Source organism: Salmo salar, chromosome ssa15, assembly GCF_905237065.1.
Source record: "Salmo salar chromosome ssa15, Ssal_v3.1, whole genome shotgun sequence".
Taxonomy (NCBI): domain Eukaryota; kingdom Metazoa; phylum Chordata; class Actinopteri; order Salmoniformes; family Salmonidae; genus Salmo; species Salmo salar.
The window spans coordinates 109,926,069-109,945,787 of NC_059456.1; the positions used below are offsets into that span (position 1 = coordinate 109,926,069).

The 19,719-nt window shown below is 50.1% G+C and overlaps 1 protein-coding gene across 3 annotated transcripts in view; it reads right to left on the reverse strand.

The window, feature by feature from the left end:
* Positions 1–9,249: 9,249 nt before the first annotated feature.
* Positions 9,250–19,719, reverse strand: part of LOC106572978 (neural cell adhesion molecule L1.1) — a 129,005-nt gene continuing 118,535 nt past the window's right edge. The window contains exons 25-28 of one of the 3 annotated variants that reach the window (XM_045696592.1): positions 13,219–13,350; positions 13,016–13,088; positions 9,904–9,915; positions 9,250–9,800 (exon numbers count right to left, since the gene is read on the reverse strand). In XM_045696592.1, coding sequence (XP_045552548.1) covers positions 9,539–9,800; positions 9,904–9,915; positions 13,016–13,088; positions 13,219–13,350 — 479 coding nt within the window. In that variant the 3' untranslated portion in view covers positions 9,250–9,538. The remainder of the gene's footprint in view (positions 9,801–9,903; positions 9,916–13,015; positions 13,089–13,218; positions 13,351–19,719) is intronic. The other 2 variants (XM_045696589.1, XM_045696591.1) reach the window with 2 other exon arrangements.

Here is a 19,719-nt window from a genome sequence, read left to right on the forward strand (position 1 = left end):
CCCCCTGTATATAGCCTCCACATTGACTCTGTACCGGTACCCCCTGTATATAGCCTCCACATTGACTCTGTACCTGTACCCCCTGTATATAGCCTCCACATTGACTCTGTACCGGTACCCCCTGTATATAGCCTCCACATTGACTCTGTACCGGTACCCCCTGTATATAGCCTCCACATTGACTCTGTACCTGTACCCCCTGTATATAGCCTCCACATTGACTCTGTACCGGTACCCCCTGTATATAGCCTCCACATTGACTCTGTACCGGTACCCCCCTGTATATAGCCTCCACATTGACTCTGTACCGGTACCCCCTGTATATAGCCTCCACATTGACTCTGTACCGGTACCCCCTGTATATAGCCTCCACATTGACTCTGTACCGGTACCCCCTGTATATAGCCTCCACATTGACTCTGTACCGGTACGCCCTGTATATAGCCTCCACATTGACTCTGTACCGGTACCCCCTGTATATAGCCTCCACATTGACTCTGTACTGGTATCCCCTGTATATAGCCTCCACATTGACTCTGTACCGGTACCCCCTGTATATAGCCTCCACATTGACTCTGTACCGGTATCCCCTGTATATAGCCTCCACATTGACTCTGTACCGTTACCCCCTGTATATAGCCTCCACATTGACTCTGTACCGGTATCCCCTGTATATAGCCTCCACATTGACTCTGTACCGGTACCCCCTGTATATAGCCTCCACATTGACTCTGTACCGGTACCCCCTGTATATAGCCTCCACATTGACTCTGTACCGGTACCCCCTGTATATAGCCTCCACATTGACTCTGTACCGGTACCCCCTGTATATAGCCTCCACATTGACTCTGTACCGGTACCCCCTGTATATAGTCTACACATTGACTCTGTACCGTAACACCCTGTATATAGCCTCCACATTGACTCTGTACCGGTACCCCCTGTATATAGCCTCCACATTGACTCTGTACCGGTACCCCCTGTATATAGCCTCCACATTGACTCTGTACCGGTACACCATGTATATAGCCTCCACATTGACTCTGTACCGGTACCCCCTGTATATAGCCTCCACATTGACTCTGTACTGGTATTCCCTGTATATATCCTCCACATTGACTCTGTACCGGTACCCCCTGTATATAGCCTCCACATTGACTCTGTACTGGTATCCCCTGTATATAGCCTCCACATTGACTCTGTACTGGTATCCCCTGTATATAGCCTCCACATTGACTCTGTACCGGTACCCCCTGTATATAGCCTCCACATTGACTCTGTACCGGTACCCCCTGTATATAGCCTCCACACTGACTCTGTACCGGTACCCCCTGTATATAGCCTCCACATTGACTCTGTACCGGTACCCCCTGTATATAGCCTCCACATTGACTCTGTACCGTAACACCCTGTATATAGCCTCCACATTGACTCTGTACCGGTACCCCCTGTATATAGCCTCCACATTGAATCTGTACCGTAATACCCTGTATATAGCCTCCACATTGACTCTGTACCCCCCTGTATATAGCCTCCACATTGACTCTGTACCGGTACCCCCTGTATATAGCCTCCACATTGACTCTGTACCGGTATCCCCTGTATATAGCCTCCACATTGACTCTGTACCGGTACCCCCTGTATATAGCCTCCACATTGACTCTGTACCGGTACCCCCTGTATATAGCCTCCACATTGACTCTGTACCGTAACACCCTGTATATAGCCTCCACATTGACTCTGTACCGGTACCCCCTGTATATAGCCTCCACATTGACTCTGTACCGTAACACCCTGTATATAGCCTCCACATTGACTCTGTACCGTAACACCCTGTATATAGCCTCCACATTGACTCTGTACCGGTACCCCCTGTATATAGCCTCCACATTGACTCTGTACCTGTACCCCCTGTATATAGCCTCCACATTGACTCTGTACCGTAACACCCTGTATATAGCCTCCACATTGACTCTGTACCGGTAACACCCTGTATATAGCCTCCACATTGACTCTGTACCGTACACCCTGTATATAGCCTCCACATTGACTCTGTACCGTAACACCCTGTATATAGCCTCCACATTGACTCTGTACCGGTATCCCCTGTATATAGCCTCCACATTGACTCTGTACCGTAACCCCTGTATATAGCCTCCACATTGACTCTGTACCGGTAACCCCTGTATATAGCCTCCACATTGACTCTGTACCGGTACCCCCTGTATATAGCCTCCACATTGACTCTGTACCGGTAACCCCTGTATATAGCCTCCACATTGACTCTGTACCGGTACCCCCTGTATATAGCCTCCACATTGACTCTGTACCGTAACACCCTGTATATAGCCTCCACATTGACTCTGTACCGGTACCCCCCTGTATATAGCCTCCACATTGACTCTGTACCGGTACACCCCTGTATATAGCCTCCACATTGACTCTGTACCGTAACACCCTGTATATAGCCTCCACATTGACTCTGTACCGTAACCCCTGTATATAGCCTCCACATTGACTCTGTACCGTAATACCCTGTATATAGCCTCCACATTGACTCTGTACCCCCCTGTATATAGCCTCCACATTGACTCTGTACCGGTAACCCCTGTATATAGCCTCCACATTGACTCTGTACCGGTATCCCCTGTATATAGCCTCCACATTTACTCTGTACCGTAACACCCTGTATATAGCCTCCACATTGACTCTGTACCGTAACACCCTGTATATAGCCTCCACATTGACTCTGTACCGTAACACCCTGTATATAGCCTCCACATTGACTCTGTACCGGTACCCCCTGTATATAGCCTCCACATTGACTCTGTACCGTAATACCCCTGTATATAGCCTCCACATTGACTCTGTACCGTAACACCCTGTATATAGCCTCCACATTGACTCTGTACCGTAACACCCTGTATATAGCCTCCACATTGACTCTGTACCGTAACACCCTGTATATAGCCTCCACATTGACTCTGTACCGTAACACACTGTATATAGCCTCCACATTTACTCTGTACCGTAACACCCTGTATATAGCCTCCACATTGACTCTGTACCGTAACACCCTGTATATAGCCTCCACATTTACTCTGTACCGGTACCCCCTGTATATAGCCTCCACATTGACTCTGTACCGTAACACCCTGTATATAGCCTCCACATTTACTCTGTACCGTAACACCCTGTATATAGCCTCCACATTGACTCTGTACCGTAACACCCTGTATATAGCCTCCACATTGACTCTGTACCGTAACACCCTGTATATAGCCTCCACATTGACTCTGTACCGTAACACCCTGTATATAGCCTCCACATTTACTCTGTACCGTAACACCCTGTATATAGCCTCCACATTGACTCTGTACCGTAACACCCTGTATATAGCCTCCACATTGACTCTGTACCGTAACACCCTGTATATAGCCTCCACATTGACTCTGTACCGTAACACCCTGTATATAGCCTCCACATTGACTCTGTACCGTAACACCCTGTATATAGCCTCCACATTGACTCTGTACCGTAACACCCTGTATATAGCCTCCACATTGACTCTGTACCGTAACACCCTGTATATAGCCTCCACATTGACTCTGTACCGTAACACCCTGTATATAGTCTCACTATTGTTACTTTACTGCTGCTCTTTAATTATTTGTTACTTTTATTTCTTATTTTTTGGGGTATTTTCCTTAAAAGTACATTGTTGATAAGGGCTTGTAATTTAGCATTTCACTGTAAGGACTACAACCGTTTTGTATTCGCCGCATGTGAAGGATACAGTTTGATTGGATTGTTCTCTGGATGTGATGGTCAGTTGCATTGTCTTGTCTGGACCCACACCCCCATACGCACACCCACACCCCCATACGCACACCTACACACACACCCACACCCATACGCACACCTACACACACACCCACACCCATATGCACACCCTCACCCACACCCCCACCCACACACCCATACCCACACCCACACCCACACCCATACCCATACGCACACACGCACACCCCCACCCACACACCCATACCCACACCCACACCCACACCCACAATAAGTCACAGTGTAGTGGTATCTTGTTATGCATAGTCCCAGTTTATTAGTAGCTGTGGGGTTAATAAGATACACGATGCAACAAGCAGGTACAATATCACTTGTTAATTCCTCCCTTCCTCCTGCAGAACCTCTGTGAGGCTTCAGATAGTATTAATGTTGACATTATTATTCATATTAGTCATATACTTATTGGTTATTGTAAAATATTCATATTTAAAGATGTCCCTTTTCTTTTTATTGTTGTTTTCCCTCTGTGTTTATAGAAAGAAGGCTGCGACAGACAGACAGACAGACAGACAGACAGACAGACAGACCAACAGGTTCATTTCCAATTGATTTCTATGAGGATTTTTCAACTCATTACTTGAATTGACCCTGACAGATACGACACATTAACTTCTTAGTCGGAAACTAGGAAACTCCAAAATCTCTGACATGCTAATTGTCGTACTTGCCATATTCAACAAATTAGCAAGTCGGGAAATTTCGGACTTTCCTAGTTCCGACTAGCACAGAGCAGAGTCTGGAGCAAGACCAGAGAGGAGTCTGTAGAGCATAGTGGATTCATTCCAGTTTGTCTATATTGCAGTCTCTCTTCTCACAATGCCATTAAAAGCGTTCGACCACATTTAATACGACATATGAATCTTCTGAGATGCCCAGGGACACTGCTACAAACCTGGAACAACACCACAAACTGGCCTCTGTGCTCTGGGCCAATCAGGCTTCTCTCCTGTTCCTCTTTGCCCTGCCCACTTTTTCAAAAGACGTGATGCGTTGAGCTTCTACTCCTGGCGATGACGTAACGATGATGTCATATCCTTTTAACGTTGACAGAACATTGGTTTGTCCTTTTTTTGTTTTACAGGTATGACATTTCTTATCAATAATCAATGTTAACTAATAAATTGTTACAGGTATGACATTCCTTATCAATAATCAATAGCTGCTGTTTATCTAACATACAGAAACACAAGGTGAAAGGTTTTCTAGGATCTAAACACAAGCGTCTGGACTACAAGCCAATCCAGAGAGAGGGAAACCATACAGGCTGCAATGATTGTTATCGTAGATATGATGACACACAGGAACGGCAGTCTAACTGAACAGAGCAGTGGGAGCTACGAAACCAAGCGGCATTAAAATAATCACTTTGAAAAAGGATCAATTGAAATGATCAGATAATGATCAGATAGATAACGATCTGCAGCTTCTATTTACATTCAGAGAACGATACTTCTGATTATCTTCTCTACTCCCTCCCTCTCTCTCTCTCTCTCCTCCCTCTCTCTACTCCCTCTCTCTCTACTCCCTCTCTTCTCCATCTCTACCTCCCTCTCTCTCCTCCTACTTCTCTCTCCTCCTTCAGCCCAGTAGTAGAAGTTTGCTACAGAGCTTGACTAGTCCATGGATTCCATAGGCCTCGTGTGTGTGTGTGTGTGTGTGTGTGTGTGTGTGTGTGTGTGTGTGTGTGTGTGTGTGTGTGTGTGTGTGTGTGTGTGTGTGTGTGTGTGTGTGTGTGTGTGTGTGTGTGTGTGTGTTTTACTATTCTTGGGGGTACCATAAGTAAAGCAAGGAACATTCAGACAAGTGGGGACATTTTCCCCACAAGGAAAAAGGCTATTTTAAGTTTTGGTGTTAGGTTTAGAGTTAGGGTTAGAATTACAAGTTAGGGTTTAAAGGTTAGGGTTAGTATAAGGGTTAGTATAAGGGTTAGGATTAGGGGTTAAAGGTTAGGGTTAGTATAAGGGTTAGTATAAGGGTTAGGATTAGGGGTTAAAGGTTAGGGTTAGTATAAGGGTTAGGGTTAGGATAAGGGTTAGTATAAGGGTTAGGATTAGGGGTTAAAGGTTAGGGTTAGTATAAGGGTTAGTATAAGGGTTAGGATTAGGGGTTAAAGGTTAGGGTTAGTATAAGGGTTAGGGTTAGGATAAGGGTTAGTATAAGGGTTAGGATTAGGGGTTAAAGGTTAGGGTTAGTATAAGGGTTAGTATAAGGGTTAGGATTAGGGGTTAAAGGTTAGGGTTAGTATAAGGGTTAGGGTTAGGATAAGGGTTTAAGGTTAGGATTAGGGGTTAAAGGTTAGGGTTAGTATAAGGGTTAGGGTTAGGATTAGGGGTTAAAGGTTAGGGTTAGGATAAGGGTTAGGGTTAGGATTAGGGGTTAAAGGTTAGGGTTAGGATAAGGGTTAGGATAAGGGTTTAGGATAAGGGGTTAAAGTTAGGGTTATAGAAAATGGGATTTTGAATGGGAATCAATTGTTTGGTCCCCACAAGGATTGTGTGTGTGTGTGTGTGTGTGTGTGTGTGTGTGTGTGTGTGTGTGTGTGTGTGTGTGTGTGTGTGTGTGTGTGTGTGTGTGTGTGTGTGTGTGTGTGTGTGTGTACTAACACCCTTATTCTGCATATTTCTGTAGGACGGGTAGGGAGGATGGATGGATAAACATACAGAGGAAGGAGAGGAGCATGAACTTTAAGGTATTCGTTTTCTCTTCACTGCATGGAGAGAGCACACACACAACATTCATTACAAACACAGCGACACAAAGAAAGAAACACCACATATCTCAAAAAATAAATACATTTTAAATGTTGCACCAAAAAATGATGTAAAATACCCAAATATAATGTCTTTGTGATTAATACACACTCTCACCTTTTCTATCTCCTCTCCTACCCCTTCTCTCTCAGGGGAGGAGATATGGAGAGATGGAGAGGAGGTGAGATGGAGGGATGAAGAGGAGGGATGAAGAGGAGAGAAGTGGAGGGATGAAGAGGAGAGGAGAGATGGAGAGATGGAGAGAAGAGGAGAGAAGAGGAGGGATGGAGAGGAGAGATGGAGAGATGAAGAGGAGAGGAGAGAAGAGGAGGAGAGAAGAGGAGGGATGGAGAGGAGAGATGGAGAGAAGAGGAGGGATGAAGATGAGAGGAGAGATGAAGAGAAGAGGAGGGATGAAGAGGAGAGGAGAGATGAAGAGAAGAGGAGAGATGAAGAGGAGAGGAGAGATGGGGAGAAGGACAGATGGAGAGAAACGGATGGAGAGAAGGACGGATGGAGAGAAGGAAAGATGGAGAGAAGGACGGCTGGAGAGATGGAGAGAAGGACGGATGGAGAGATGGAGAGAAGGACGGATGGAGAGATGGAGAGAAGGACGGATGAGAGAAGGACAGCTGGAGAGATGGAGAGAAGGACGGATGGAGAGATGGAGAGAAGGACGGATGGAGAGATGGAGAGAAGGACGGATGGAGAGAAGGACGGATGGAGAGATGGAGAGAAGGACAGCTGGAGAGATGGAGAGAAGGACGGATGGAGAGATGGAGAGAAGGACGGATGGAGAGATGGAGAGAAGGACGGATGGAGAGAAGGACGGATGGAGAGATGGAGAGAAGGACAGATGGAGAGAAGGACGGATGGAGAGATGGAGAGAAGGACGGATGGAGAGATGGAGAGAAGGACGGATGGTTGGACTAAGAGTGTCAGGGTTTGGTCGGGCTCTTAGGTTTGTGTTTTTTTTATTAAACTTGTATGTTTTCAGAGAAGCCCAATTTAAATCAGCGTCCCATTCTCAATGGTGCCCTGAGAACAAACATTTCCCAAATCAACATGATCATTTAATAAAAACAGCAAAAAGCAGCAGTTACAGAAACACTACATTACCACAACACAAATACATTATTACAGTCAACCAAAACACTCACAAACATCATTGAGTTCATTCCTCATCAGCATTCTAAACTGCCCTATTGGCACCAGGGATTCAAGACATAATGAGGTTAGTAAATGATTCCAAACATGGCGGGGCGTTAAAACTAAAAGCTGATTGGTTGGTAGAGACACAAGGGACCTCAAGAGTTAACCAGCCCTGTGAGCGGGTTTGGTTCATTGTATTTTATACTTTAAAGAGAAGTGAGATATGTCGGATGCTTTGTCAACTAAAAGGGAGTAATGAAGAGATTTTAGTGAGGTCCAGCAGACCTTCTGATAAAGGACGCAGTGGTGAGGATTAAACCTGGTATCTGTGTTAAAGCGAAGCGCTGTGGTACACTGGGTCAAAGGGTTTTAGAGGAGTGGCTGCTGCATTCTGAGTGTGTATTACTGTGAGTGTATTACTGTGAGTGTATTACTGTGTATTACTGTCTGTGTATTACTGTGTATTACTGTGTATTACTGTCTGTGTATTACTGTGTGTGTATTACTGTGTGTGTATTACTGTCTGTGTATTACTGTGTATTACTGTCTGTGTATTACTGTGTATTACTGTCTGTGTATTACTGTGTGTGTATTACTGTGTGTTACTGTGAGTGTATTACTGTGAGTGTATTACTGTGTATTACTGTGAGTGTATTACTGTGAGTGTATTACTGTGACTGTATTACTGTGTGTGTATTACTGTGTGTGTATTACTGTGTGTGTATTACTGTGTGTGTATTACTGTGTGTCACCTGATGTGTGTATTACTGTGAGTGTACTACCATGTGTGTACTACCGTGTGTGTATTACTGTGAGTGTATTACTGTGTGTTACCAGATGTGTGTACTACTGTGTGTGTATTACTGTGTGTGTATTACTGTGTGTGTATTACTGTGTATTACTGTGTGTGTATTACTGTGTGTGTATTACTGTGTGTGTATTACTGTGTGTGTATTACTGTGTGTGTATTACTGTCTGTGTATTACTGTCTGTGTATTACTGTGTATTACTGTCTGTATTACTGTCTGTATTACTGTCTGTGTATTACTGTGTATTACTGTCTGTGTATTACTGTGTGTGTATTACTGTGTGTGTATTACTGTGTGTGTATTACTGTGTGTGTATTACTGTGAGTGTATTACTGTGTGTGTATTACTGTGAGTGTATTACTGAGAGTGTATTACTGAGAGTGTATTACTGAGAGTGTATTACTGAGAGTGTATTACTGTGAGTGTATTACTGTGTGTGTATTACTGTGTGTGTATTACTGTGAGTGTATTACTGTGTGTGTATTACTGTGAGTGTATTACTGTGTGTGTATTACTGTGTGTCACCTGATGTGTGTATTACTGTGAGTGTACTACCATGTGTGTACTGCCGTGTGTGTATTACCGTGTGTGTATTACCGTGTGTTACCAGATGTGTGTACTACCGTGTGTGTATTACAGTGTGTGTATTACTGTGAGTGTATTACTGTGTGTTACCAGATGTGTGTATTACTGTGTGTGTACTACTGTGTGTGCCAGGTGTGTACTACCGTGTGTGTACTACCGTGTGTGTATTACTGTGTGTGTATTACTGTGTGTTACCAGATGTGTGTATTACTGTGTGTGACCAGGTGTGTACTACCGTGTGTGTAAACATGGAGTAGAGAAGGCAAGCTGATCTGTAAACGGCTTCTCTACATACTGTACCACCATGGAATGTACTGGACTTGTGTATGTCAGGCAGGCAGTGGTGTCAGGAAGGAGAGGTCTTCATGCAGTCTGATCCATTTAACTGGTCCTGTCCAGTATTCCGGCGAAGGAGGGGCCTATCGGAGGAGGAGGGGGGTCTAGATTGACAGGGGAGGCGGGGCCAGAGCTCTCATTTCCTGTAGGGGCGGGCCCTCGGCCGCTGTATTGACCAATGAAAGAGCCGTCCTCGTTGAACTGGATGTCGACACTGTCTCCGTATTCGGCCAGGGAGTCGTCACTCCCCAGTTTACTCTCCACACACAGAGATGGCTGACTGACTGACCGCTTCTCATCGCCATCACTATGGAGACAGAGGAAACAGTAACAGAGAAATAGCTACATATGAACACCACGTTAAAACAAAATAGAACGAAGAGAGAGAGAGAGAGAGAAAAAGTTCTCACCTTTCCAGAGATCTGCAGAAATGAAGCAGCATGGGGTAGAGAGGGAGGTTAAAGGTTAGGGGTCAGGGGTTAGAGGTTAGGGGTCGGGGTTAGGGGTCAGGGGTTAGAGGTTAGGGGTTAGGGGTCAGGGGTTAGAGGTCAGGGTTAGGGGTCGGGGTTAGGGGTCAGGGGTTAGAGGTTAGGGGTCAGGGGTCAGAGGTTAGAGGTTAGGGGTTAGAGGTCAGGGTTAGGGGTTAGAGGTTAGGGGTTAGGGGTCAGGGTTAGGGGTTAGAGGTTAGAGGTTAGGGGTTAGGGGTCAGGGGTTAGAGGTCAGGGTTAGGGGTTAGAGGTCAGAGGTTAGAGGTTAGGGGTCAGGGGTTAGAGGTCAGGGTTATTGGAGATTAAAAATACTTATGTTTTGTGTGTATTGTGTAAAGATGTGTGTGTGTGCTGTGTAATGATGTGTGTGTGCTGTGTAATGATGTGTGTGTGTGCTGTGTAAAGATGTGTGTGTGTGCTGTGTAAAGATGTGTGTGTGTGTGCTGTGTAAAGATGTGTGTGTGTGTGTGCTGTGTAATGATGTGTGTGTGTGTGTGCTGTGTAATGATGTGTGTGTGTGTGCTGTGTAATGATGTGTGTGTGTGTGTGCTGTGTAATGATGTGTGTGTGTGTGCTGTGTGTGCTGTGTAATGATGTGTGTGTGTGCTGTGTGTGCTGTGTAATGATGTGTGTGTGTGTGCTGTGTAATGATGTGTGTGTGTGTGCTGTGTAATGATGTGTGTGTGTGCTGTGTGTGTTGTGTAATGATGTGTGTGTTGTGTAAACCCAGGTAAGAACAAACGTTCCCATAACTTTAGAGAATGTTCCCTCAACGTCAAACAGAACTTACCCAGAACGTGGTTGCCACGTTCTCTGAATATCCTGTATGAACGTTCTAAACAGGTTTCATGGGAATGTTAGAAGAACATTTCTGTGTATTAGTTCATCACCTGTTGATCCCAAAGAAACATTCTCCAAAATAAACTGTGTTTCAACATTAAACATCACTAATCAAAAGGGGAGCATCTCCCAGAAGCATCGCTGGTGAGTAAAACCCGTGAATTCACTCTCCCAGAAGCGTCGCTGGTGAGTAAAACCCGTGAATTCACTCTCCCAGAAGCGTCGCTGGTGAGTAAAACCCGTGAATTCACTCTCCCAGAAGCGTCGCTGGTGAGTAAAACCCGTGAATTCACTCTCCCAGAAGCGTCGCTGGTGAGTAAAACCCGTGAATTCACTCTCCCAGAAGCGTCGCTGGTGAGTAAAACCCGTGAATTCACTCTCCCAGAAGCGTCGCTGGTGAGTAAAACCCGTGAATTCACTCTCCCAGAAGCGTCGTTGGTGAGTAAAACCCGTGAATTCACTCTCCCAGAAGCGTCGCTGGTGAGTAAAACCCGTGAATTCACTCTCCCAGAAGCGTCGCTGGTGAGTAAAACCCGTGAATTCACTCTCCCAGAAGCGTCGCTGGTGAGTAAAACCCGTGAATTCACTCTCCCAGAAGCGTCGCTGGTGAGTAAAACCCGTGAATTCACTCTCCCAGAAGCGTCGCTGGTGAGTAAAACCCGTGAATTCACTCTCCCAGAAGCATCGCTGGTGAGTAGCCTTCTTCAGTGTGGAGGTACAAATATTTTTTACATCACCCCTTGCTATTGTCGCCGAACCCATCAAGGCTTTGATCAGTGATATACCCCACCAACATTAGACCACGATACAGCAAGCCCTAAAAATGCTGAAATAACTAAATCGAATCAATGATGCGAATAGTCAGATTAACTGAGACCCAATATGGAGGCGTAGCAGGAAGACCAGAGTACCATGAACCAAGAGGTTGTGAGTTCAAATCCCAGGTGAGAATAATAATTACTGTAAAAATGAACATGCACTATGTCATCACGTTAGTCAAAATGTGTCAAATATGTTAGTTGAAAACAGTATGTTAAAAGCACTGTGTGTGTGTGTGAGTCTCCTTGACAACAGACAAAGAACTATGAGTGGATCAGTGGTTCACCAAGCAGGGCCTTGATTGGCTCAGAAACAGAAGCAGGGCCTTGATTGGCTCAGAAACAGAAGCAGGGCCTTGATTGGCTCAGCAACAGAAGCAGGGCCTTGATTGTTGGCTCAGCAACAGAAGCAGGGCCTTGATTGGCTCAGCAACAGAAGCAGGGCCTTGATTGGCTCAGCAACAGAAGCAGGGCCTTGATTGGCTCAGCAACAGAAGCAGGGCCTTGATTGGCTCAGCAACAGAAGCAGGGCCTTGATTGGCTCAGCAACAGAAGCAGGGCCTTGATTGGCTCAGCAACAGAAGCAGGGCCTTGATTGGCTCAGCAACAGAAGCAGGGCCTTGATTGGCTCAGCAACAGAAGCAGGGCCTTGATTGGCTCAGCAACAGAAGCAGGGCCTTGATTGGCTCAGCAACAGAAGCAGGGCCTTGATTGGCTCAGAAACAGAAGCAGGGCCTTGATTGGCTCAGCAACAGAAGCAGGGCCTTGATTGGCTCAGCAACAGAAGCAGGGCCTTGATTGGCTCAGCCACAGAAGCAGGGCCTTGATTGGCTCAGCCACAGAAGCAGGGCCTTGATTGGCTCAGCAACAGTAACAAGGCGTAATGTGTAATGAAAACATTTCTTTGGGACCATCAGTTGATGTCCTGACAACTGATACAGAAATGTTCCTGAAAAGTTCCCATGAAACCTGTCTAGAACATTCATACAGGATATTCAGAGAACATGGCAACCACGTTCTGGGTAAGTTCTTTCTAACATTAACGGAATTTTCTCCTAACTAATGACAAAACATGCTAAACAGGTTCTCAGGAGGTTTTTGCTAACATACATAGAATGTTCCCCTAACCTAACTAACAGAAAACTGGACCCTCAAACATCTGGAGAACATTACAGGTAACTTCCCGAAAACGTTCTCTCTCCCTAGAATTCTTAGCTGTGCTGTGTAAAGATGTGTTTGTGTGTGTGTGCTGTGTAAAGATGTGCTGTGTGTGCTGTGTGTGTGTGTGTGTGTGTGTGTGTGTGTGTGTGTGTGTGTGTGTGTGCGTGTGTGTGCGTGCGTGCGTGCGTGCGTGTGTGTCGTTAGATATGACAAACCTGTACTCTCCGAACGTCTCGTCTTTCATTGGCCGAGCCTCGGAGTCCATCTGACTCTCTTCCTTGTCTTTCACTGGAGGAGAGACACAGGTGAGTGCTCAGCTGGAAGAGACGCAGCCTGCAACTCAAGTTAGTGTGAAAACGTACAGTAGACGGAGGGACAGACAGACACATCCCAGAGGGGAAAGTGTGTGTGTAGTTACCTGCGTACTTGCCCCCTTTACTCCTCTTGATGAAACAGAGAACCAGAAGCAGCAACAACAGCAACACCACAGCACTGATCAGCCCGATGAACCAGCCTTGAGTAGCAAAATCCCCTTCCACACCACGTAGCTCTGGGGAGACAGAGACGGAGCGAGTGAGTGCAAGAGAGAGAGAGAGAGACAGAGAAAGAGAGACCAGACCTCTTTATTAAACAACCCCACAGACGAGCAACCCCCCCCCAAGCAGAAAGTCAACCTCCCAGCATAGAGTACCACTCCCTCATTGAAATGAAGGATAAATTCAACAGCAGGTGAACACACTCCAGTCTGCACAAAACATAGTCCAGCTCAACAACACCCCACCAGACCCGGAGAGCTGGAGGTGGAGAGATACATATCTGCACTCTGGACTGTGGTGAGACACTTCAACAGGAGAAAGGATCAGGAGAAGAACAGAGCAATAGAGGAGAGAATCAGACTGCTGGAGGAGAGGGTGAGGGGGGATGGAGGAGAGGGAGAGGGGGAATGGAGGAGAGGGAGAGGGGGAATGGAGGAGAGGGAGAGGGGGTGGAGGAGAGGGAGAGGGGGATGGAGGAGAGGGAGAGGGGGTGGAGGAGAGGGTGAGGGGGATGGAGGAGAGGGAGAGGGGGATGGAGGAGAGGGAGAGGGGGTGGAGGAGAGGGAGAGGGGGTGGAGGAGAGGGAGAGGGGGATGGAGGAGAGGGAGAGGGGGATGGAGGAGAGGGAGAGGGGGATGGAGGAGAGGGAGAGGGGGATGGAGGAGAGGGAGAGGGGGATGGAGGAGAGGGAGAGGGGGGATGGAGGAGAGGGAGAGGGGGATGGAGGAGAGGGAGAGGGGGGATGGAGGAGAGGGAGAGGGGGATGGAGGAGAGGGAGAGGGGGGATGGAGGAGAGGGTGAGGGGGATGGAGGAGAGGGAGAGGGGGATGGAGGAGAGGGAGAGGGGGATGGAGGAGAGGGAGAGGGGGGATGGAGGAGAGGGAGAGGGGGATGGAGGAGAGGGTGAGGGGGATGGAGGAGAGGGAGAGGGGGGATGGAGGAGAGGGAGAGGGGGGATGGAGGAGAGGGAGAGGGGGATGGAGGAGAGGGAGAGGGGAATGGAGGAGAGGGTGAGGGGGGACAGGAGAGGGTGAGGGGGATGGAGGAGAGGGTGAGGGGGTGGAGGAGAGGGTGAGGGGGATGGAGGAGAGGGAGAGGGGGATGGAGGAGAGGGTGAGGGGGATGGAGGAGAGGGAGAGGGGGGATGGAGGAGAGGGAGAGGGGGATGGAGGAGAGGGAGAGGGGGTGGAGGAGAGGGAGAGGGGGTGGAGGAGAGGGTGAGGGGGGATGGAGGAGAGGGAGAGGGGGATGGAGGAGTGGATCAGACTGCTGGAGGAGAGGGGAGGGGGATGGAGGAGAGGGTGAGGGGGATGGAGGAGAGGGTGAGGGGGATGGAGGAGAGGGTGAGGGGGATGGAGGAGAGGGTGAGGGGGATGGAGGAGAGGGAGAGGGGGGATGGAGGAGAGGGAGAGGGGGTGGAGGAGAGGGTGAGGGGGATGGAGGAGAGGGTGAGGGGGATGGAGGAGAGGGTGAGGGGGATGGAGGAGAGGGAGAGGGGGGATGGAGGAGAGGGAGAGGGGGTGGAGGAGAGGGTGAGGGGGATGGAGGAGAGGGTGAGGGGGATGGAGGAGAGGGAGAGGGGGTGGAGGAGAGGGTGAGGGGGATGGAGGAGAGGGAGAGGGGGGATGGAGGAGTGGATCAGACTGCTGGAGGAGAGGGGAGGGGGATGGAGGAGAGGGTGAGGGGGATGGAGGAGAGGGTGAGGGGGATGGAGGAGAGGGTGAGGGGGATGGAGGAGAGGGTGAGGGGGATGGAGGAGAGGGAGAGGGGAATGGAGGAGAGGGAGAGGGGGGATGGAGGAGAGGGTGAGGGGGATGGAGGAGAGGGAGAGGGGGATGGAGGAGAGGGAGAGGGGGACAGGAGAGGGTGAGGGGGGATGGAGGAGAGGGAGAGGGGGGATGGAGGAGAGGGAGAGGGGGATGGAGGAGAGGGAGAGGGGGATGGAGGAGAGGGTGAGGGGGGATGGAGGAGAGGGAGAGGGGGAATGGAGGAGAGGGAGAGGGGGGACGGAGAGGGTGAGGGGGGATGGAGGAGAGGGAGAGGGGGATGGAGGAGAGGGAGAGGGGGGATGGAGGAGAGGGAGAGGGGGGATGGAGGAGAGGGAGAGGGGGAATGGAGGAGAGGGAGAGGGGGGATGGAGGAGAGGGAGAGGGGGATGGAGGAGAGGGTGAGGGGGGACAGGAGAGGGAGAGGGGGATGGAGGAGAGGGAGAGGGGGATGGAGGAGAGGGTGAGGGGGATGGAGGAGAGGGTGAGGGGGGATGGAGGAGAGGGAGAGGGGGGATGGAGGAGAGGGTGAGGGGGGATGGAGGAGAGGGTGAGGGGGATGGAGGAGAGGGAGAGGGAGAGGGGGATGGAGGAGAGGGTGAGGGGGATGGAGGAGAGGGAGAGGGGGATGGAGGAGAGGGAGAGGGGGGACAGGAGAGGGTGAGGGGGATGAAGGAGAGGGTGAGGGGGATGGAGGAGAGGGAGAGGGAGAGGGGGATGGAGGAGAGGGTGAGGGGGATGGAGGAGAGGGAGAGGGGGATGGAGGAGAGGGAGAGGGGGACAGGAGAGGGTGAGGGGGGATGGAGGAGAGGGAGAGGGGGATGGAGGAGAGGGAGAGGGGGATGGAGGAGAGGGTGAGGGGGATGGAGGAGAGGGAGAGGGGGGACAGGAGAGGGTGAGGGGGATGGAGGAGAGGGAGAGGGGGATGGAGGAGAGGGAGAGGGGGATGGAGGAGAGGGAGAGGGGGACAGGAGAGGGTGAGGGGGGATGGAGGAGAGGGAGAGGGGGATGGAGGAGAGGGAGAGGGGGATGGAGGAGAGGGAGAGGGGGGATGGAGGAGAGGGTGAGGGGGATGGAGGAGAGGGTGAGGGGAATGGAGGAGAGGGAGAGGGGGATGGAGGAGAGGGAGAGGGGGATGGAGGAGAGGGAGAGGGGGGACAGGAGAGGGTGAGGGGGGATGGAGGAGAGGGTGAGGGGGATGGAGGAGAGGGAGAGGGGGATGGAGGAGAGGGAGAGGGGGACAGGAGAGGGTGAGGGGGGATGGAGGAGAGGGAGAGGGGGGATGGAGGAGAGGGAGAGGGGGGATGGAGGAGAGGGAGAGGGGGGATGGAGGAGAGGGAGAGGGGGGACAGGAGAGGGTGAGGGGGATGGAGGAGAGGGAGAGGGGGGATGGAGGAGAGGGAGAGGGGGATGGAGGAGAGGGAGAGGGGGGATGGAGGAGAGGGTGAGGGGGATGGAGGAGAGGGAGAGGGGGAATGGAGGAGAGGGAGAGGGGGATGGAGGAGAGGGTGAGGGGGATGGAGGAGAGGGTGAGGGGGGATGGAGGAGAGGGAGAGGGGGGATGGAGGAGAGGGAGAGGGGGGATGGAGGAGTGGATCAGACTGCTGGAGGAGAGGGGAGGGGGATGGAGGAGAGGGTGAGGGGGATGGAGGAGAGGGTGAGGGGGGATGGAGGAGAGGGTGAGGGGGGATGGAGGAGAGGAAGAGGGGGGATGGAGGAGAGGGAGAGGGGGATGGAGGAGAGGGAGAGGGGGGATGGAGGAGAGGGTGAGGGGGATGGAGGAGAGGGTGAGGGGGGATGGAGGAGAGGGAGAGGGGGGATGGAGGAGAGGGTGAGGGGGATGGAGGAGAGGGTGAGGGGGTATGAAGGAGAGGGTGAGGGGGATGGAGGAGAGGGAGAGGGAGAGGGGGATGGAGGAGAGGGAGAGGGGGGATGGAGGAGAGGGTGAGGGGGGACAGGAGAGGGAGAGGGGGGATGGAGGAGTGGATCAGACTGCTGGAGGAGAGGGGAGGGGGATGGAGGAGAGGGTGAGGGGGGATGGAGGAGAGGGTGAGGGGGATGGAGGAGAGGGTGAGGGGGATGGAGCAGAGGGTGAGGGGGATGGAGGAGAGGGAGAGGGGGATGGAGGAGAGGGTGAGGGGGATGGAGGAGAGGGTGAGGGGGGATGGAGGAGAGGGAGAGGGGGATGGAGGAGAGGGAGAGGGGGTGGAGGAGAGGGTGAGGGGGGATGGAGGAGAGGGTGAGGGGATGGAGGAGAGGGAGAGGGGGGATGGAGGAGAGGGAGAGGGGGGATGGAGGAGAGGGAGAGGGGGATGGAGGAGAGGGTGAGGGGGATGGAGGAGAGGGTGAGGGGGGATGGAGGAGAGGGAGAGGGGGGATGGAGGAGAGGGAGAGGGGGATGGAGGAGTGGATAGACGCTGGAGGAGAGGGGAGGGGGATGGAGGAGAGGGTGAGGGGGATGGAGGAGAGGGTGAGGGGGGATGGAGGAGAGGATCAGACTGCCCCCTGGACCTACATCCAGACCAACCCCCCAAGTTTAATTCCCATATAGCCTATCCAGGTATGATTAATCATTATCATTGATTAATTAATTAAATTTGCTTTTGCAAATACATCACGTCCAACTCCCACATTACTGGTACAGTACTGATGGTTCATTAACGTCTATAAATAGATTTAAATCGTCTTTGCAGCTCCAACATATTCCAAAACCAAACTTTGGAAAAAAAATTGGAATCCTTTCAAATGTTCTAATAATGTGCAAGCTATCAGAGGGGGTAGTCCCCACTCGCCCGCTAATTATTGAACCTCCACCCATAAATGGATTGATCTCTGACCTCATCAGCGATACCAACCCTAATTATTCCATTAGCGGAAGAACAGCGGAAATTGCAAACAACGCTCTCAAAAATCAACCATCTGGCGCAGGCCTCGTAAAGGTTCTCTCCAGTCTAGCTCTGATGTCTTGCCATCCGAGATTGGCATCTGTCCAATACCGCAGTGCACAGCTGAAGCACGAGCAGGTAGACATAAAGGTTGAGAGAACCGGGAAACCAATGACAAATGCAGAAAAGGGAAAAATTCTGCTATGAAACTACGTTTGACGATGAGCAAGCACCAACTCTTCAACAAAATCGTCTTCTACAGGAACAAAATCGTATGCTGCAGGAAACACAATTTAGCCAAAACTAAATACGATGATGTCCACGCCAAACTAGATAAATCTGACGGGTTATCTACAAACAGACCGAAAGGAGCAAGTGCGACACTCACCTGTCCAAAATCAGTACTCTAAGTGCTGAAGTGGACTCTGCAGTGCAGCAGAATACCACCCTTAGGTACCATCTGGAGGAAGTCCAGAATGGTCACGCTCCACAGCGTGACTACCAATCCAAGCAACCGGAGCCCTGTACTCACAGGAGTAAAGACGATAGGTTTCAGACCTTGCCTCACTCATGTGTCCCTCAGTTTTCTCCTCTTGGCCCTTCGGCACTGAGTAATATGGCACCTCTTGGCCAACAACAACAAGGCTTGGCTTCCTCTCTTGGCCTTTCGGCCCCAATCTCTCCACAGGATGAAGCCAACCCTCTCCGCCCGCTTGGCGCAGAATACCTTGACAAACTCGTCAAGAATTTCCCCACCTTTGACCCCGTTCCTGGTCAGCCAAACGATACTGAGACATTCCTACCTGACATAGAGGACGCATTGGATGGCTACCCGAACGCTACGGGTTCTGACAGGGTTTACCTGTTGAAGCGAACGTCGAATAGACACGTGACAAGGTTCATTCGTCTACAACAGCAACACGTGCTAAATGACTATGCTAAACCTGCCACAGCTTTCAGTGGTTCTGCGACACGCTAACACCATCAAACAAGCTCAGAACGAACACCCACAAGCTTACTATCATAGGCTTCGTTCAGCTTACTTTGGCCTACTCACTAAAACAGGAATGGAAGAGCAGTTACCGTTCAAACAAATGTTTCTGTCGAACATGTATCCCACCTTCATTACCTACTTGGGCCCTGCACCACACGTTGGCTTGCCTATCTTACAACTCAGAGAGCTTGCAAGCACAGCTTTTGAGGCATCAAAAGTTCACAACGCTAAGAGCCCTGACCACTCGGTTTTGAAGTTTGACCAGGAGCACTCACTCCAGTTAGAGGGTGCATTATCAGGTATTGGAGCGTCGAGAGATGACGCACAACAACGGTTTCTACCACGAAACCACAATTCAAATAACCTCCGCGGTCGAAATAACTGTAAAGTACGTCGCCTTCAAAACGACTACCGCTACAATCGACCTGTTCGCTACGTTACTGCACCCAACCCACACAAAGTGTCAGAGCACAAGGGGTTAAAGGACAATCAAATCGTAGACCAATGCTCTGCAGAAGTTCCACTACGTGAAGAACTAAAGCGAGAACATTTTTAGAAAAGGGTAAAAGATAAGTCACATAAGGACGAGACGAGGAATTACCGGACACCAGGGCCGCAGGAATTAACACCCATAGCAAGGACGTTAAAATTAAAATTTCTCCCGCTCTCACTCGAGACCCTATCCAGGGCCCGCTTGATCAAGAAACAAGCCCCCACATGTCTATAGACTCTGATACA